A 20,811-nucleotide genomic window follows, 5' to 3' on the forward strand; every position below is an offset into this window, starting at 1 on the left:
TAGCAGAATCTACATAAAGAATCAACCTCCCCAGTGGGGTCTGACTCCCATATCCTTTTGATCTCTCCTACAAGTCCAATGAGGGGCTCCCAGCTTACGAAGGCCTCGGAATACATCTCCTTCAGCATCAGCAAGAGTCTTCCCTTGTTCCAATGTAATTAACCTGGCAATTTCTTTCTAGAGAGAAAACATATAAATAGAAACTAATCCAAAGTTGTTCCTTTATTTACTTACTTGCTTGATGTTGGAGATATACTTCATGATTTTGTTGTTGTTTTGAGACCATATTTCAGGCAGCTCTGACTAGCCTCAAGCTTACTTTGTACTTGAGGCTGGCCTTGACTCCTGATTTTTCTGCCTCTACCTCCTAAGTCCTGGGATTACAGGCACAAACCACGATGTCTGGCTGAATCCAGGGTCTTGCTCATGTTCAGTGTGGTGGTTTGAATACGCTTGGCCCATGGGAAATGGCACTACTAGGAGGTGTGGCCTTGTTGGAGTAGATGTGCCCTTGTAGGAGAAAGTGAGTCACAGTAGAGATGGGCTTTAAGGTCCTATTCTTAAGCTCTACCCACAATGGAAGAGACCTCCTGGCTGTCTGCAAAAGACAATCTTCTCCTGGCTGCTTTTGAATCAAGATGTAGAACCTCTAAGCTCCTTCGCCAGCACCATGTCTGCCTACAGACTGCAGACATGATTATAATGGATTGAAACCTCTGAAACTTTCAGCTATCCCCACTTAAGTATTGTCCCGTATAAGAGCTACCTTGGTCATGTTGTCTCTTCACAGCAATGAAACTCTAACTAACATTCACTAAGCACATACTCTACCACTGAGCTGTATCCAGCTCCCACTTTCCTCCAAGAAGAAACAAAGCTGAGGGAGAAACCGGATGAGGAGAAGGGTCCTGATCAATGTCTTTCTGTGTTGTTAGTGAGGACAGCTGAACAAGGCTCTCAAGAGGTGACTAACAGACCCTAGGAAACAGGCTTAGGACACTCCTCAAATTTCTTACCAGGTTTTCTTTAATGAGTTGCTGATAACGAAGCAGGACCTGCTGCCGGCTTAAAATAGATGTGTCTGCCCATGCAGGGAAAGCACGTTTGCAGGCAGCGACAGCTGCATCCATTTCAGCTTTGGTGGACTGAGGAACCCGACCAACAACCTCATTGGTGGCCTGAAAAGAAGTCAATTTTACCAATACCTCACTTCCCCAGGTTGGCCTATTCACAGCAGCAACATTGTGCTTTGTGGGAGAGCTCCAAGCCCCCTACGTTGCCCCTGGCTCCCAAAATTCTAGGTTAGCACGTTCAAGTCCCAAAAAAGTTTTGCTTACTGGGTTGTGGATATCAATCCATTTGTCACTTTTGGATTCAACAAATTTCCCATCAATGAAGAGCTTTACAGTTGGCTAGAGAAAAACAAAACAAAACAAAACACATACACATGTACATACACGGGCCAAAAAAAGAAAAAGAAAAAAAAACTTTAAGTTAATTATTTGCTTCTCTTTCTCTTGTAAAGAAAGAATTCTGGTGGATATTTGGATCTAACTGCTGAGCTTTCTCTCTAGTCCCTTTCTGTTGGGGTCCCTCAGCTGCAAGACATCGGAGTTTGCCACTGCAGACTCAACTCATGCCTGCTGTGCGCCTGCTGGCTGGCACATATACAGCCTGAAGACATCTGCTGTTGACCTCCTCCCCCACTGTGGACTGCGCCTCCAGCCATTCCCCAGAGCTGAGACCTGTGAGACGCCCTGAGTTTACACCTTTAGCCCTGCAGCCGGTTTCCCTTTGACATCCTCCTAGACTTTGCTGGACTCTTCCTGACTCCTCCCGAATTTCTTATGTTATTCAAATGTCGTTGTAACCTAGAGATTCAGTTATGCTCTCTTGTATATAAATGCTGAACCCCCAAAGTAAAGGAGAGCCTTGATTGGAAACCCTCAACTTGGCTTCGTGTCCTTTTGTTCTCGAACTCTGTGTTTCAGGTCTCCTTTCTCCATTTGGTTGAGGCAGAACCCGGTTCATGAAACTGCAGGACAGTTTCACCTTTCCCACCAAAAATTTAAACTTTCAGTAGCAATAGAAATGCTTATACCTTATGACACAACTATTAAAGACAGAAATAATCCAAAAGTATTGAAGTGCTAGGATTAAAGGCATATGCCACCACAGCCCACCAAAAGTATTTAAAAACTGCAAAAAAATACTTATTTCACAATACTGAAAAACTGAAGCACACTGTTACTTGAAAAAATTCAAATTACCTACACCAGATGGAATATTATGCAGCCATTAAGAATTATAATTATAAAGAACATTTTGCAACACTGAAATTGTTTAAAACATAATAGGTATATAGTTTCTGGTAAGAAAACCAAGAAAGGACATTTTTTTCTGGGTATGGTGGTTGGTAGAGGACTAAAAAAGACTTGTGCACACAGACAAGCACTGGAGAAGCCAGGAATACTAAACGCATAGCTTAACTCCCAAAGGAGTGAGGCGCTTAGCTGCTCTTCCTGGAACGCCAGGAATGATGGAATGTTACAACCTTGTGATTCTTAGTTGTCTAATGAGACAGGTTCTGCCAGTATCTCCCAGAATTCACACTTTTACTTATCTCAGACCCTTTCCTCCTAAATCTTGAGCATTGCTTTTAAACCATAAAACCCTTTTTTTTTTTTTTTTTGTTTTTTTTCAAGACAGGGTTTTTCTATGTAGCCTTGGGTGTCCTGGAACTCACTCTGTAGACCAGGCTGACCTCAAATTCAGAAATCTGCCTGTCTCTGCCTCCCAAGTGCGGGGATTAAAGGCGTGCGCCACCACCGCCCAGCCATAAAACCCATTCTTATGAGTAATCTCACTTGTATTTTATAACAGCCTAAGCGACTTCTATGTTATCTTAAGATCCAGGCCAATCCGGACACCCACAGGAATTATGTTTGTCTCAGTCAAGCTCACTAGACCCCAAATCTTGGGCATTATCTCTGAGTCAACAGTAGCCATTCTTGTGAAAGAAGCCAGATGTACTTTGTAAAGCATCCCAATGTAAACATGTCTTAAACTGTTGTCCCCTTAGGACTGAGTTAATTGTTATCTGAATACTTTTTTCCCCCCAAAATGTGCTGTGTTTAAATGTGACTAAAGTAGAATGATCTGGGCCAGACTCTACAAGTCTTGGTCCAGCACTGGTTGCAACAAAGTCAGACTGAGCCAAGTTTCATTCTTACCTCACTCTGATTTTTTTCCCCTGCCTGCTGTAAAGCCTACAGGGAAATTGCCACACATCTGTCCATCCCAGTATTTCCCAGGTAGGAATTGAAGGCTAGCCTGATCTACATAATGAGTTAGGACAAGCCAGGGCTACATAATGAGACCTATTTTAAAAACACAAAACAAGGGGCTGGAGAGATGGCTCCGTAGTTAAGAGCACTGAGAGCTCTTCCGGAGAAGCCAGGGTCCATTCCCAGCATCCACTCATAACCACCTGTAACCTGCTCCAGGGCATATGGATACTCTCTCCTGGCCTCTGCAGGACACGCAGGTAAAATACCAGTAAACACATAAAATAAAAATATAAATAAAAAAAAATAAAAACTGCAAAACTAAAAGTCACATTTTGACCACAATCAGCTTGAAAATGATACTGGATCCCTTCCCAGAAATCCATCTTTATCTCCTAAGTCACTTACCACTGATGACGAAGAGAAGGAGGATGCTGGATACCATGTAGAGTTTACTTTAGAAGAAACCTATGGGATTAAAAAGTATCTGATAAATGTTTGGTACAGTGGTACACACCTTTAATCCCAGCACTCAGGACGCAGACAGGCGGTCTCTAAGTTAGAGATAAGCTTGGTCTACATTGTGAGTTTCAGGCCAGCCATGGCTATATACTAAGACTCTATTTCTTTCTTTTTGTTTTTCTTTTTAAGATTTATTTATTTTTTATTTTATGTATATGAGTATATTGTAGCTGTCTTCAGATATACCAGAAGAGAGCACTGGATCCCATTACAGATGGTTATGAGCTACCATATGGTTGCTGGGAATTGAACTCAGGACCTCTGGAAGAGCAGTCTGTGCTCTTAAACACTGAGCCATCTCTTCAGCTCCAAGACTCTATTTCAACAAAACACAATTTGATAAATAAGCACAGAAAAGGATATAAAACTTGACAAATGGCTGTTATAATGTTCGACACCATATAGCTACTGTGACATAAAGGAACATATAATTTTGTTTTGAGACAGTCTCCCTCTGTAGCCCAGGCTTTCCCGGAACTCTGTGTAGCTGAACCCAGTGATTCCCTTCTAGCCTCTTAAGTATAGGAGTATAAGCATAAGCCACAACATAATGCTTATAAATATAGCATTAGGCCATATTTCCCCATCTCTTACCATTATTACCTTTTTATTTGTTTGTTTTTTGAGATAGGTATCTCTCAACAAAGTCCTGGATGTTCTGGAACTCAATATATAGGCCATGCTGGCTTTGAACTCACAAAAATCCTCCTGCCTCTGACTTCTGAGAGCTGGGAATAAAGGAGTGTGCCACCATTCCTGGCACCTTTTTTTTTTTTTTTTTTTTTTTAATGAAGTTTAGTTGTAGATAGAAATACTGAGACTGAATCTCCCTGTCTCTTACCATTATTCCCCAGGTCCCAGGTGTTAAGGACTAGACCAAGGGTCTTGTGAATGCTAGCAAGTATTCCACAATTGAGCTACACCCCCAGCTTTGGCTGTATAGTCTTTATTTTATTTTATTTTATTTTTTATTTTACCTTACTTTTTAAAAAAGACAAGGCCAGGAGCTATGGCACAGGCCTTTAATTCTAACCCATTGGTAGGCAGAGGCAGGCAGACCTCTGTGAATTCAAGACCACTCTGGTCTAAACAGTGAGTTCCAGGTCAGCAAGGGCTATTTAGTGAGACCCTGTTTCATAAAAAGGGTGGGTGGATTGGGGGGAAGAATAGGTCACCACAAACTCAAGGCTAGCTTGGTAGTCTACACAGTGAAGGCCTCAAACACAGAAAGTTGCAGAAACTATAAATCATGAAGATCATGTCCTAGCTTTCCAGGGAGTCTTAAGGGAACTTTCGTATCACATTTTGCAAAAAACAGTCACCACAAACCCAACAAAAGTACTTAATATGATACCCAAAGAAGGTGTTGAAGACAGTATAAACCAATATAAATATAATAAACCATAGATAATATTGTCTATGGTCAATGTAACTACAGATTAAATAGTATGAAATACAAATATATGTTTACGCATACTTGAATACAAATGTTCATAGCGTCTTTATTTTCATTAGCCCCAACTTGGTAGTGATTCAACTGTGTACTATTAGATATTATGATCAAAGTACAGATATATGAAAATATCACAATGGAGCCCATTTTTTATAGAATAAATGTTAGTAGTAATATTTTAAAAATGCAGTAGTTGAGTATGAGAAGAGTATGGAGAGCCTTCAGAAAGCTGAAGGCTCATTTATTCCGGGCCAGTCTGGGGTACCAAGGGAGAAAAGACAACGAGCTGAAACACTAGATGATTTCATTGCTATAAAGCTAGGCACTCAAGCTCATATCTACAGGCACTGCTGGATGGGACAGTGGGAAGAGAGCTAAGAGGGTACTGTTTGGAGTGATGGATATTTGTATTATCTTGTGATACTTTCACAGGCAGTAAGTCTTACCAAGTGCAGTGTGTACATCTTATTTTGTGTCAATTTCACCTAATAGGGTTATTTTAAAAATGGTACAGGTACCTCATGGCAGGAGAGCATATTGATATTTTGTAGGATAAAAAAAAAATCAGGGAGTCGAGGGAGGCTCAATTATAATAATATTAAATCTCACATTGTATTTCTGGAACAAAAATGTTCAACACATTACAAAAGATGACTTGAGAAATATCCCAGTAAAAGATGTAAAGGAAAGCTGGGGTGATGGTTTCCATGGCCACTGGTTACTCTCACCTCTTGAGAAGGTGATCTTATGACAGTTGCTCCCCTTGGCCATTGTCCACTTTCACCAACAGAGTGCTTCACTTCTATGCCATGCTATGCTACGCTATGCTACACTACACTGCACTACACTATGCGTGTCTCCCTTGAGTTCTTTCGATGACCATCAACAGGGATCAGGGAGCGGAGGAGAGCAACACAAAGTCCCAGTGAGCTCTGGGTTCTCACCCTCACCCTGAGATTTTTTGATGCTGCCACCCGAGTCCCCTCTCTCAACTATCTGTACTTCCTTAACTGCTGACAGCTCTTCAATCTACTCTAACCTTCATGAGTAAGTGTGACTCCTCCTAAGTCCTCCTTAGACTGGACCTCACAGCAGAGGGGACTGGCTAATTGAAGCCCTTTCACTTGTCTCCCTTGACGCCCTGCTGTCTTCTCCACCCTTTCCTCCCCAATTTTTTTCTTTGTATCCCCTCCTTATCTTTTTTGCTGGATCACTCTCCTCTTCTGGCCATCATCAACTCCACTGCCCAAGGCTTAGTCCCAGGCTTTTCTTCTCATTCTGTATATCCTCTCTAAGTGATCCCAGCAACTCCAGTGGATTAACTGGATCCTGCTGACCCACAAGTCTGCAGGCCTCAGCCAGTCTTCCTCTTTAGGTAACACCCATATAACTATTTTCACACCTCTACTTAGGATCACGCTGGCTGAAAAGCTAAACTCCTCCCTCTCCTCCCACCCATCAGCTTTACTTCCTAGAGCCCACCCACCTGCTCAATGGTCCCTAGTTACTTGGTAGACCAAGAATTCTGAATGTCACCTCATCATCTCCCATTTGCTTCTCAGTGAATCAAACAAGTCCTGGCACAAAGTCGCATCTATCTTCCTACAAATCTCTGAACAAACTGTCCTCTCCTCTAGTCACACCCCTTGTTCAAGTCTGACGACCATCTCTGTCTCTTCTTTAGAATTCAATAATGGCTTTCCAACAAGACTCAGTTTCCAACCTAACATGTTCTGAATCTAATTTCTATTCTATAAATAGAAATAAATAGGGTCTTTCTAAGAGGAATTAGGCAAAAACATTAACAAATCCTCAGTCTATTCGAGCATACAAATTACTCCCCTATGTAGAACCCTTCCAGGCAGGGAGTGCACCTCAACCTTAAAGTAACCAGTGTCTACAAGGTCCTGGGTTCCATTTTTAGCAACACAACATAAAACAGCAGAAAAACCCTCTGAGTGGCTTTTTTGTTTGTTTGTTTGTTTGTTTTGTTTTTTCGAGACAGGGTTTCTCTGTATAGCACTGGCTGTCCTGGAACCCACTCTATAGACCAGGCTGGCCTCAAACTCAAGAAATCCTCCTGCCTCTGCCTCCCAAGTGCTGGGACTAAAGGCATGCTCCACCACTGCCTGGCTGAGTGGCTTTTTATTGCCCGTTGCAATTAAGATTAACATCCCTGGTTTCAGAGGACACCACATAGTACTTTTGCTTCTCAAACTTCATAGTTTGCTCACTACTTCCTCCTTGCTCCCTGTTCCAACCATCCTGGAGCTGGACATTATACAGTTTTGTCCCAAGGGTGGCTCAAGACTTCTGGACATGTTTTATCTTCTTTGTTGTGCATATGCTGATCCATCTGTCGGTCTCATTTCACTTACCTGGCTTCTTAACTCCCTCAGGAAGTCTCAACTCCAGATATGGGATAAACACCTAATTGTGGAGTTCATCAAGCACCCAAATGCCTCCACTTTTCATTCCACATTACAGGATAATAGCTTGTTTAATTATTAAGTGTCTCTTCAGATCACTAGACCATTGTGTCCCCTGCCCCTAGCATAATTGCTCGAACAGACTGAGGGCTTGTTAATATATTGCAGACTCAAAAGATGAATAGTCACCAAGCAATAATTTGTTACTAATATTGTTTCATGTGTTCTCCCTTAAGGATAGAAAGTGTACAGATCAGCTAATTTCAGCATTCCAAATCAGTTAAGCTTTGTGTTTTCACTTGTACACTATAGACAGTATACCCAATACACTGAAATAGCACCATGTAGCTTTTGCAGGGTTAGACCTCATATGTTTTGCATTTCCTAAGATCTATTCAGTAGCACAATTCTTGAATAAACTAGCCTATGACTTTCACTGTCTAGGGCAGTGATTTTTAACCTTCCTAATGTTGCAACCCTTTAATTCCTCAGATTGTGGTAACCCCCAACCATAAAATTATTTTTGTTGCTGCTATGGCTTTGCTATGGTTATGAATCATAATGAAAATATCTGATATGCAGGATATCTGATATGAAGGGTTGCACAAGCCAGAGGGGTCTTGAGTCATGGATCAAGAACCACTGCTCTAGATACTAATTTCCTAGCTGCCATTTCCTTTGTCTTCTCCCCTTGGCTAATGACTTGATAGCCTTCTAACATTCAAACCGGGAAGCAGCTCCTTTAAGAAGCTTGTGCTTCTCAAAGAAGCACAAGAAGCAGTACCCTCGGCACCTCCAACTGTCTAGCGCTTTTACTGCATTACAATTGTGAATGTTAAAAGTCTAGGATGGGGGCTGGCAAGATGGCTCAGGGGGTAAGAGCACTGACTGCTCTTCCAAAGGTCCTGAGTTCAGATCCCAGCAACTACATGGTGGCTCACAACCACCTGTAATGAGATCTGACTTCCTCTTCTAGTGCGTCTGAAGTAAGCCACAGTGTACTTATGTATAATAATAAATAAATCTTTAAAAAAAAAAGGGGGGGGCTGGAGAGATGGCTTAGTGGTTAAGAGCACCGACTGCTCTTCTGAAGGTCCTGAGTTCAAATCCCAGCAACCACATGGTGGCTCACAACCATCCTTAACGAGATCTGATGCCCTCTTCTGGAGTGTCTGAAGACAGCTACAGTGTACTAACATATAATACATAAATAAATCTAAAAAAAAAAAAAAGTCTAGGATGGGCAAAGAAAGAAAGAAAAGCATGCCAAGATCTAAGTCCTAAACTCTCAGCTCCATCTATTACTAACTAGATGATCTTGAGGCAGTGACCTGAGGTGCCAGCCAATTCACTTCACCATATTTTAAAATTCTTCACAGATATTCCTAAAACTAGAAAGTAGTAGAGTTAGGGTTAAATTCATAGATTTGCTCTGCACGATCCAGTCAGGTCACTGGGTTTCTTTAAAACTGGTTTTCTTAGTGGGGCAGGTCTTTAACACCAGCACATGGGAGGCAGAGGCAGGTGGATTTCTGAGTTTGAGGCCAGCCTGGTCTACAAAGTGAGTTCCAGGTCAGCCAGGGTTACACAGAGAAACCCTGTTTCAAAACAAAACAAAACAAAACAAAACAAAACAAAACAAAACAACAAAAAAAACCCAACCAAACAAAACAAAATACCTGGATAATTTACTAAGCCTCTCTCTCTCTCATAAGATACACAGAAAACATTCTGACAGCCACGAATCATAGAGAAGAACCTAAAAAGGATCAAATTTATATTTCAGAGTTTTTTAAATTTATTTTTTAGGGCAGCATACAAAGTAATGGGTGAGTTCTCAGTTATTTTAAATAGTCAGCCTGTCTTTTCTGTTTTGGAATTAGAAGAATTTAACCTAGCCCCCTCCCCTCTGCTTGTGTGATTTTATCTTTCCCATTCAGAGATAAGAAACCCAGTTTTGGTTTTTGGGTTTTTGTTTGCTTGTTTGGTTGGTTTGGTTTGGTTTTCAAAGGCGTGTGCCCCCACCGCCCGGCATGGTATTTTGTTGTTGATTTTGTTAAGGGTTTTGCTGTTTTTTCTTGTTTTTGTTTTTTTTTTTTTTTTTTTTTTTTTTTTTGTTTTTTTTTTTTTTTTTTTTTTTTTTTTTAATTTTTGGGTATGTATGATTGTATGCAACATGCATACAGGTGCCCTTGGGGAACAGAAGGCATAAGATCCCCTAAAGCTGGTGTTAGAGACAGTTGTGAGCTACCCAATATGGGTGCTGGGAACTGAACATCCGCCCTCTGAAGAGAAGTTAGCACTCCTGACCTTTGAGCTACCTCTCCAGTTCTGCATTTTATTTTAGAAAGCATTTTTGTTGATTATTTTTCCTCAGTAACCATTGACTAAGTACTGGGTTTCATTGAAGTGTCTTCAGGCGTGTCAGTATACAATGTTGCCTTTCATTCTCTTCTTTAACTGCCTTCCTCATCTCCACTCCTGCTCTCTGGCGGGTTCCCTTCCCAGGCTGGTTTTGAAGTGGTCTCAAGAGATTTTCCTGCCTCGTTTCTCTGTTTCTCCAAGAACTAGGCCTGCACACAAGTACCACATGCCTACATAGATTAGCTTTTATCAAAGTTCCAGATTACAGTAACTAATTGTCTGAAAACTATTTCTGGTCTTTTTCCAAGTCAGTTCAAAAGTTTCTACAATTTGGTTTTTAGAGAGAAAGAAAAAAAAAAAGAGTATTTCTTCCAAAAATAACATACCTGAGAAAAGAATTTCTGCTCCTTTAGGCAAAGGACAAATTATCTTAGGATTTTCAGTGACTCATGGTAATGGTTACCTCATCACCATGATGAGAGAGGAAGGTTTTTTTAATAAAGGATTTTAAGAGGTTGATAATGGAAAACCTAGAGAGGAAATGCTGTATCTGTTACTAGAAAAAGATACCAGAATAGAACTAGGGGAGTGAAGTCATGCCAGCCCTTAAAGACCTTCAGCCCATTCTCTACACTGTCCCACTAAATATCATTCAAACATGAACCTTTGGGGACTTCACCAAGAATCAAACACATGCACACATTTCTGCAGGAGAACTCCTAAAAACCTGGCGAACAGAAATGCAATTTTATATAAAAGTACAAGAGACATTCCTAAGCTTAACGAGTAAGAGACAATGTTGCTTAATGCTGGATTATGAATCTTGCCAGGAACAGAGCAAGTCTTGTCTCCGAATTCTAAGTTCATGCTAAGACGTAAACACACGGGAAAAGCTATAACCAAAGCTGGGGATCACAGGCGTGTAGCTTCTGGAGCGCTACAACTTCCCTTGCATTGGCTTCTGTGGGGTTCCAATCGCAGCCTAGAAGAATGGAGGGTGTGTTGGCACTTGAGAACTGATTTTGGGAACGTGTCTTCCTAGGCTCTCATTTTCCACCATCTGTTTGGGAATCTAGTCTTTTGAATGAAGTAGTATTAGCAAAACATGCTCTTATTTACCTTCAAAAGTTTAACTTCGCTGAGAAAGTTTAATCTGGCCCAGAACTTGGGAAAGACACTAAGAGCCAGAATAGTTTTGTGAAAACTAGCAAATGGCTGCCTTTGATGTGAAAACCTAGAGTGCATGTCTAGGAGATCCAAAGTTCCTTCTCTGATCCTCGTTCCATGTCCGTAATGAGCTCCCATCCCCTCTTACCTCACATAGAGGCTGGATGGGGGAAGGGACGCTGGCAGAGAAAAGTACTCTGTGAACAGTGACCAAATGGAGGAGTTTCTGGGGCACAGAGGTGGCTGGTACAGAGGTGAAAGAGAGACTGTGGGAGGAACCAAAGAGAGAAAAGAAAGCAAGCCAGCGGGTGACAGCAAGGACTGAGCTGGACTGGAGGTGGGTGGGTCAAAGCTAGAAAAGAAAAGGCTCAGGAGTAAAAGTGGGGTTGGGGGGAGGGACAGGCGTGACCGTTCGGGGCTGGATCCCGGGGCCAGGCGGTAGGGAGTGACAAGACAGCCCGAACGTACGGGTCTGGTGGAACACAAGGGTCTGCAAAGAAGGGGCTGGGCCAAGAAGTCTGTCCGGAAGAAGCATGGTTTATAGACGGGGCGGAAAGGACCCATTTCTAACATCATGGTCCCTCGTCGCCACCCTCACTCGCCTGCAGGATCCGGGACCGCATTGCTGCCGCTGCCGCCACTGCCGCCGCCATGGTTCACCACCGACTCTGCCCAGCTCCCCCGCGCCTTGGCTGCCAGTGCCTCCCCCGAAGCTACACCGTTAAGCCACGCCTATAATACGACCGAGCCTCTCCATTGGAGGAGAGGGCCACTGCTCATAACCAATTACATGTCAGAATTCTTGACTCCACCCATCACTCCCAGCCCTGGGGATAGGTGATTGGTCAAAGGGGGAAAGGTTCTCGTCCCCTATCACTTCAGCCTATTTTTGTTGGCGGAGATTGGGAGACGCCCCCTCGAATTGGTACTGCATATTAAGCACACAGGGGAGACACCCCCTAACCGAGGACTCCGATTGGCTACAGGTAGGCTCCCCCCCAAGATCCCGCCCCTTTGCTAAGGAAAGTAAATAAGGTCCTTGAAGACTTTTGCTTACGTTCCACCTTAACTACCACTCCGCGGGTGGGGCTGCTGCCTGGGTGGGACTAGGCAAATGTCACCCTATGAGGGAGGGAAACGAGACCGGGTTGTGAGTTAAGGATAGGTTATCCCTGTTAGGGGCGTGGCTTGCGGATCCCCGCTTTCCCGCCGACGGTTGGCCACGTCACGTGACATGGGCTGGAAGATGGCGTCTCCCACAGACGGTAAGAGCCGGCTCGGAGATTGTTGGCCTGTAGTATCATTATTTGTTTCTCTGGGAACTTCTACGGTCTTCACCCTTACACTTTTTTTCTTGAGCCCCTCTCCTTTCTCTCTCACTTCTCTTCTTTGGGGTATGCCGGCTGTCTCCTTGCTGTGTACTAGGAAGCTGAAGGAGGCCACCAACCGGAGAGAGACCCTATCCGGGAAAAAGGACAGAGGTCACTCCGGCCCATCGGTGATGCAGAGAGTTCCAAAGGGGCTGCTGAGGGGAAAAGGAGCTTTCTTTTTGAACAGGCCCATTGGAGTGTTGGTTCTGTTCTCATCTCAGTAGAGCTCAAGCTCTATAGCTGTGAGTGGTGACTGACATGAGGTCTAGGGTGTACCGAGCCGGGAGAGAAAGATGCTTGTCTCCTTCTCAGTTCAGGACCGTTGCCTTGGCGTCTCCCACAGACGGTAAGAGCCGGCCTGGAGATTGTTGGTCTGTAGTATCATTATTTGTTTCTCTGGGAACTTCCACCGTCTTCACCCTTACACTTTTTTTTTCTTGAGTCCCTCTCCTTTCTCTCCCACTTGTCTTCTTTGGGGTATGCTGGCAGGAGAAGCGGGGACCTGGTTTCCTTGCCTTGAGTCTCGAGGGAATGAAAATTAGGCTTGTTAATGTAGTTTCGCACGCTTCTCAAACCTTCCTTAAGCCGTCACTCCTCTACTTTATGTGTTGTTGCGTAGACTGAGGGCAGGAGCAGTTCTGCTTATATGTTTTCTAAGATGCAAGTCATCTCAGGTGGCAAATAGGTGTTCTTGTTATGCCCGTATGCTTTTGCTCGCGGTTCTGCTTTAGTATTTAGAGTTGCTTTTCTGTCATTATTCAGTGTCTCAGTATATATAGTTATTCTGTTGACTTTGCCCAGGCCACGCCCAATTATAAATTCCAAGTCTGTCTTATTTCATAAGTTTAATCCTAGGTTTTAGAATAATGCCTGTAAAGGATTTGGCCTTAAGTTAACGTTTATCCAAAAGTGAAACTGGCCTCAGTGTGTGATCTCTAATTCTAGCTACTTGGGAGATTGAGGCAGGAGGATTGCTGCTTCAGGCTTGCTTAGGCTGCGGAGGAAATTGTAGGTAAAGCGTGTCTCAAATAAAAAGTTGGGGTTTAGTTGGTTGGTTTTTTTTTTTTTCCCCTGAGACAAGGTTTCTCTGTGTAGTCCTGGTTGTCCTGGAACTTGCTCTATAGATAAGGCTGGTCTCGAGCGCCTCCTACCTCTGCCTCCTGAGTGCTCAAATTAAAGGCATGTACCACCACCACACAGCTTGAAATAAAAAGTTTTATTTTAAATAGTAAGGGAGGAATGGATGGATGGCTCAGAGAGAGGTTAAGAGCACCGACTGCTTTCCCAGAGGTCCTGAGTTCAATTCCCAGCAACAACATGGTGGTTCCTAACCATCTATAATGAAATCTGGTGCCGTCTTCTGGTGTGCAGGCAGAACATTGTATACATAATAAATAAATCTCTTGTAAAATGTGAGGAGGATACAGGAGGCTGGAGAGATGGCTCAGTGGTTAAGAGCACCTGGTGCTTTTGCAAAAGATCTGGATTCTATTCCCAGCATCCACATGGCGACTCACCATTCAGTCCCAGAGGATCTGACCTCCATGGGCATCAGGCATGCATGTGCTCCACATATATACCATGGGGACAAAGCAGCCATACACATAAATAAATCTAAAAATGAAAAATAAAAAGTGAGAATGTAGTTCAGTGGTAGAGAGCTTGCTTATCATGAACAAGACCCTAGGTTCAGTCTTTAGTACTAAAAAGAATGATTAGATTCTATTCACAAACAATGTTACCAGAATTTCCTCCTTCCTCCCTTCTTTCCTTTCTTGAGATAGGGTCTCACTGTGTAGCCCAGGTTGGCTTCAGACTCACTATCCTATTGAGCTTTCCTACCTATGCCTCCAGTATGCTGGGATTAAAAGTTTGTACCACTATACCTGGCCTCTTAAAGAAATTGTGTTCACACTGGGCAGTGGTGAACGCCTTTAATCCCAGCACTTGGGAGGCAGAAGCAGGCGGATTTCTGAGTTCAAGGCCAGCCTGGTCTACAGAGTAAGTTCTAGGATAGCCAGGGCTACACAGAAAAACCCTGTCTCAAAAAAAAAAAAAAGTGTTCACAACAAAAGAGATTCTCTAGCCTGGGTGATTTTTTTTCTTTTCCTTTTTTCTTTTTTTCTTTTTCTTTCTAAAACATCCTTTTCTTACTAGCAAAAACAAAAGTGTTGGTAGAATTTTTGTTGTTTTTGTTTTTGTTTTTAAATTGGGGTTCATCTTGGTGTCTATGGAGGTCTCCTGGGAATAGGGCTTCTAAAACCCAGTATCTGGAAGGCTGTGGTGCAAGGCCAGTTTTTGCTGGATAAGTGAGGTTTCTAGAATCAGAGAGCATACAACTCTTCTTCAAATTGAAGGTGTTTGTATCTGAGAGGAAACTTAATTCTACTAAGACAAAAGATGTGCTTATGTCTATAAAAAAGTAACATAGTGACTCCTGGAGGCAAACCAAACAAAACCAGAGTAAGCTGGGGAGAGATAACTCAGGCCTGTACAAATGGTAGCACCTGTCTGTCATGCAAAGCACAGCTGATGCAGAATTCATGGAATGCTGGATCCTACACAGATGAAAAACCAATGAAAAGTAAATAATTCAGAGAACTTGGGATTGTGACATTCCAATTTCTGGAGATGGAGAGGGTTGGAAAAGTGGAGTTTTGAACATAGAAGTATTAAGGGGTTTGCCCAACGTGCAAATAGAAAGGGACATCAAGTAGCTAGTCTCTTGGACAGGAGGATGGTTGAGGCTTGAAATATGAATTGTCACTGGTCTATGATGGTGGAGGTTGTAGTAGAGAGTAAAGCCAGCACAGTCTGAGATCTGAGTGGAGCAGGCTGAAAGAGGAGTCACCAAGAGGAGAGGAGCATAGTAGTTTCATAAAAGCAGGGAGGAGGAGCATCACATGCTATAGAGAGGTCGCAGAGGGAAGCAAGTGGGAGGGTTTACCAAAGGTAATCTTGATGACAGTAGTTTCAGTGCACTAGGGACAGAATTAAGATTTTTATAGGTTAGAAAGTGTAGGGCCTGGGGAGATGATATACAGTAGGTAGCTTTGCAAATAAGAGGAGCTGAGTTTGAAGCCAGGTATGGTTGTACTGCCAACATTGTTGGGGCAGGGAGGGCATGCACAGAAACAACCAGATCCTGAGAGCTCACTGGCTAGCTAACTTCTTAGTGAGCAACTCTGTCAATAAACCTGAGAGCAAAGGGAAGACATTCAGCATCCTTTCTGGTCTTTATAGTCTTTAATTACTTGTGCACTCATTACCTCCATACACAGGCGCGCGCACGCGCACACACACACACACACACACACACACACACACACACACACACACACACGTGTGAGGTGCGAGAGTAAGGACAACAGGATACCCAGGAGGGAGGCTATGAGTTTAAAGTGAGAGTTTGTATGTTTTTGTGTGTGTCTGCACTCAGACATGCATGTGGGTACTGGTGAATGTGTGTGCATACATGTGGAGACTTGGTTAACATTAAGTATAGTCTCTCTTTCTCTCATTGGTTTATTTATTTTTATGAGACAGGGTTTCACTCTGCAGCCCCAGCTCTTCTGGATCTTACTAGGTATGCAGGCTGGCCTCAAACTTAAAGATCTACCTGCCTAAGTGAAAAAGGAGATAAATTCTAGATCAGGCTTGCTTGTTGGCTATGAGCCTAAGATAGAAACTGCTGGTACAAGGAGACTGTTGAGGTGCTTGTCAAAGCTGAAGACAATGGTCTACAGTCGAGATTATCTTTGTTGACAGCAGTGATACTTAGCTGACTGTAACTGGTGACGAGTTGAAGAGTGTAGTGAAGACAGGTGGGTTTGCTGACACTCTTTACAAGGGGTTTTGCTCTATCCTGGAGTGCTCTATCCTTTCAGTGCTCCTCCTGCCTTAGTCTCCTAAATGCTGGGATTACAGGTGTCAATCACCATGTCCACCTGATACCCATTTTTAAGGAAATTGTACACGTATAGCTATTTTGCTTGCATGTATGTCTCTGTATGTTAATTAGAATTATAGACAGTTGTTAGCTGCCATGTGGTTCTGGGGACTGCACATAGGTCCTCTGGAAGAACAATCAGTGCTCTTAACCACTGAGCCCCGGACTTTCTTAAACACTCTTATTTAATGAGTGGAAGTCTGAGTTTTGATGAGAGAATTAAATTTATTTGTATTACATTGTGCCCCAATAGGGTTTCAGGGAATCAATAGTTCAGATCTCTAAACTTGTAATTTGAATGTTTCAGGTTATGTTCTTTGAGATTGAAATGTAATAAAATATTAATGAGTATGTTTCTCATCCCATCTTGCTGTTTGGTTCTAGGGACAGATTTGGAAGCATCTTTGCTAAGTTTTGAGAAACTTGACCGTGCCTCGCCAGATCTTTGGCCAGAACAGTGTAAGTTCTGACTTTTCTTGTAATAGAATTGATGCAGGGGAGTCGGGGCTCCCTTGGGAGAATTTTGCAGCGTTATCATGTATTTGATGACTAAAGCTTTTATTTTGCTTCAAAGAGAGGAGATTGATGTACAGTAAAAATAGGGACTTGGTGGTTTAATTTTTCAGAACATTGCAAGAAGTGATAATGAGCTTTTAAACAAAATTTAAAACTATATATCTGAATTTCAGTTAATACCGAGATGCACAAAGCATTTCTTCATCTCCTCTAGTGAAATAGTTAAATATTGTTTGTAATATTATATGTACTGGTTTGGACTTTTTTATGCTAGTACAGATAAGCATATACATATATGTTATATATATGTCTGTATGTCACACACACAGGAGTTTTTGTTTCTCATAATGATGATGTAATATATAGAGAGCTTTCAGCTTAATTTATTTAAACAAGTAATTTGGTGGATCTTTCCATGTTGATCTTTGTAGGTCTGCTTCGTTGTTTTACATATACTACAGTGGACAGGTATATTCTAGCTTCTATATTCACATTCTATTTGGAGACAGACCTAGATTAGCTCATTTGTATTTCACAGGCAGTGTATTAGTGAGTATCCTTGCATATCTGTCCTGTATGTAGAAGAGATGACTGCCCATTTTCTCACTAGCCAGTGGTACTCCTTGATGTTATGTTTAGCTTGCATTTCTTTTAAATTAAATTATATTCATTATTGGGCGGAGGGAGGGACTCATGTGCCATGATGCACATATAGAGATCAGAGGGCAGCTCATCCAAGTCAGTTCTGGCCTTTTACCATAAACCTGGGAATCCACAGTTTAGGTTGTTGGGCTTGGTGGTAAGTACCTTTCCCTACTGAGCGTTCCCTAGCTTGTATTTCTTAATTAATAGAATTGGATATTATTTAACTTTACATTTGTAATTTTAGCTTTTTTTTTTTTTTTGCTTTTTAATGTGATACTATCCATGAGGCATTTGAGTAAATAAACCAAACAGGACAATTGTAAAAGAATGTTTAGTTTATTCATATTATTTATTTACTTATTTATTTGCAGCCCTGGGGATCAAACCCACGGTCATGTGCATGCTAGAAAAGCAACCTACTCTTGGTCTAAATCTCTAGCCCTGGAAAGGGAATTAAAACTTTCTGGCAGCGGTGGGATTTCTGCCTCCCACTTGGGAGGCAGAGGCAGGTGGATTTCTGAGTTCGAGGCCAGCCTGAGTGAGTTCCAGGACAGCCAGGGCTATACAGAGAAACCCTGTCTTGAAAAAACAAACAAACAAACAAAAACAAAAAACAAACAAACAAACAAAACAAAACAAAAAAATCCAAAAACTTTCTGGCAAGAGATAGCTCACTGTTCTCCAGGTCAGATCCTGGTGCTTTAAAGCAGGAGGCATCAGTTTCTCAGAGAAGCTTCTCCTGCCCTTTCTCTTTGAGAGTTTGTTTGTTTTTGTCTTCCTGGAACACCAGATGGTTTTCTGAAATGCTTAATTAATGTTAATAATCTATGCTCTGCCCTTTTCTAGAGTGTAAGCTACTTGAAGGCAAGACTTTGGTTTTTAGTTTTTTAGGTTTTTGGTTTGTTTGTTTGTTTGTGTTTCGCTCTTTTCAGACAAGGTTTCTTTGTCTAGCCATGGCTGTCCTGGAACTTGCTCTGTAGCCCAGAGTGGCCTTGAACTCACAGAGATTGCCCTGTGTCAGCCTCCTGAGTGCTAGGATCAAAGGCGTGCACCACCACCATCACTCAGCATTTTCTTCTTATTATTATTATTTAAATCCTCAGTGCCTAAACACAAATGTTTCTTAAATGAGTAACTTTTTTTTTTCTTTTCTAGTACCAGGTGTTGCTGAGTTTGCAGCTTCTTTCAAAAGTGTAAGTAAATAGCTTCTGTCGTGGAAGTCTATTCAAAGTGTGCTCTTGGGTCAAAAGCTCAAATCTTTATTTTCAAGACTAGTGTCATAGTCTTCTAACCATTTTTGACTATAGACTTTTAAATGTTTTTATTTCATACTGTTAACTGCTGATAATCCCTCTCTCTGCTTAAATGCTTTTCTTTGACCCTTGCCTGTTAGCCTCTTTGTTCAGCTCATAGGCTTTAAGGTTAAACATTCGAAATACTTGATGTGACACTGGTGTTCTGTTCACCCCAACTATAACTCTGAAGGACCCCCTCACCCTCCTTATTTATGTAGGAGTTGGTTCTCTCTTTTTAGTATGTGGTTCCTGGGGTTTGAATTCAGGTTATCAGGTTTGGCAGCAAGCTCACTACCTGCTGCACCATCACTTTGGTTTGTGGTGGGTGGTGGTGGTTTCTTAATTCATTAGCTCTGTTCTTTCTAGTAGTCCCTCTTAATGACCAGGGTTTGGTTTTTGCATAGGGATGAGGGACGTGGGACAAGATGATATCACTGTAGCTGTCTCAGTCATTATTGTATTGCTGTGAAGAGACACCATGACCAAGGCAACTTAGAAAAGAAAGCATTTTACTGAGGGTTTGGTTGCGGTGTCAGAGATCATCATGGTAGGGGTGGTGAACATGGCAACAGGTATGCAAGTGTGGTACTGGAGTAGTAGCTGAGAGCTTACTTATCCACAAGCAGCAGACACATGTAGAGCAAGAAACCTCAAAGCCCACCCCAAGTGACACATTGCCTCCAACATTGCCACACCTCCTAATCCTTCCCAAACAGTTCCACTAACTAGGGACTAAGTATTCAAGTATATGTGCTTATAGGGGCTGTTCTCAAACCATCACTGTAACTGAGGCTGACCTTGAACTTGCCATCCTTTTTGCCTCATTCTTTGCTCAGATTGTTTATCCTACTATGTCTGTTAACATTTATTATTTTTTAACATTGTCTAGGTGATTCTTGAATGCAACTAGATTTGAAAGCTACCTATCTTACAAATGGGCTTTTATAATTTTAAGTTTTCTTATAGAAACGAAAAGATAATTAAAATGCTGAAAATTTCTAAAAATTTCTACATACAGTTATGAACTCTGGGCTGGTGAGGTAGCTCAACAGTTAAACACATTTATCACCAAGCCTGATGGCCTTAGTTCAATCACTGAGCCCATCTTTATAACTGAGCAGCAGCATTTTGTGTAGTGACTCTTTGAAGTCAAATCTCGACCTAGAAACATGGTTTTAAAATTGTGTTTGTTTGTTTGTTTGTATATTTTGTGTATGTGGGTATTTTGCATGCAAGTATATCTGTGTATAATATTTGTGCCTAGTGCCCAAGAAGGCCAGAAGAAGGCATCAGATCCCAAATGCCTGAAGTCACAGGTGGTTGAGGATGCTGAGAATCAAACCTGGGTCCTCTGGAAGAACAGTCAGTGCTCTTGCCCAATGAGCCATCTCTCTACCCACAAAACCTGGATTTTTGAGATTGCAGTTTTCCAGGATTTTTAAACAATCTGAAGATTGTGTGACAAACTACTTCTTATAAGAAAGATATACCTGAATGAATATATTCTTATTTTTTGACAGCCCATCACAAGCTCTCCACCGAAATGGATGGCTGAGATAGAGCGTGATGACATCGATATGTTGAAAGGTATGGGATGCTGGTGTCTACTCTCCTCTTTTTTGGCTTCGGTTGGGGTGGGTTGGGTTTTCGAGACAAGGTTTCTCTGTGTGGTCCTGGCTGTCTTGGACCAGGCAGGCCAGGAACTTGGAGTTGTGCCTGCCTCTGCCTCCTGTGTACTGGGGTTAGAGGCCTGCACCACAACCATCTGGCTTGTTTTTGTTTTTTTTGCTTTTTGTTTGTTTGTTTGGTTTTTG

At 42.2% G+C, this 20,811-nt stretch overlaps 2 protein-coding genes across 7 annotated transcripts in view; one reads left to right on the plus strand and one right to left on the minus strand.

The window, feature by feature from the left end:
• Nucleotides 1-11,944, minus strand: part of Aldh6a1 (aldehyde dehydrogenase 6 family member A1) — a 21,739-nt gene extending 9,795 nt beyond the window's left edge. Inside the window, exons 1-5 of one of the 2 annotated variants that reach the window (XM_031355226.1) lie at nucleotides 11,825-11,944; nucleotides 3,696-3,755; nucleotides 1,338-1,412; nucleotides 1,017-1,178; nucleotides 99-177 (exon numbers count right to left, since the gene is read on the minus strand). In XM_031355226.1, the coding sequence (XP_031211086.1) occupies nucleotides 99-177; nucleotides 1,017-1,178; nucleotides 1,338-1,412; nucleotides 3,696-3,755; nucleotides 11,825-11,875 (427 nt within the window). In that variant the 5' untranslated portion in view covers nucleotides 11,876-11,944. Of the gene's footprint in view, nucleotides 1-26; nucleotides 178-1,016; nucleotides 1,179-1,337; nucleotides 1,413-3,695; nucleotides 3,756-11,824 lie in introns of both variants that reach the window. The other variant, XM_031355224.1, reaches the window with a different exon arrangement.
• Nucleotides 11,945-12,600: 656 nt separating this feature from the next.
• Lin52 (lin-52 DREAM MuvB core complex component) overlaps nucleotides 12,601-20,811 on the plus strand; it is a 111,426-nt gene continuing 103,215 nt past the window's right edge. For 2 of the 5 annotated variants that reach the window (XR_004114044.1, XM_031355239.1), the window contains exons 1-4: nucleotides 12,601-12,938; nucleotides 16,926-17,000; nucleotides 18,858-18,895; nucleotides 20,518-20,584. Coding sequence is in view for 4 of the 5 variants with exons in the window: in XM_031355239.1 (XP_031211099.1) it covers nucleotides 12,851-12,938; nucleotides 16,926-17,000; nucleotides 18,858-18,895; nucleotides 20,518-20,584 (268 nt within the window). In the remaining variant the exon portion in view is untranslated. The remainder of the gene's footprint in view (nucleotides 12,939-16,925; nucleotides 17,001-18,857; nucleotides 18,896-20,517; nucleotides 20,585-20,811) is intronic. The other 3 variants (XM_031355240.1, XM_031355241.1, XM_031355243.1) reach the window with 3 other exon arrangements.

This window comes from Mastomys coucha, unplaced genomic scaffold, assembly GCF_008632895.1.
Source record: "Mastomys coucha isolate ucsf_1 unplaced genomic scaffold, UCSF_Mcou_1 pScaffold6, whole genome shotgun sequence".
In the NCBI taxonomy this organism is placed as follows: domain Eukaryota; kingdom Metazoa; phylum Chordata; class Mammalia; order Rodentia; family Muridae; genus Mastomys; species Mastomys coucha.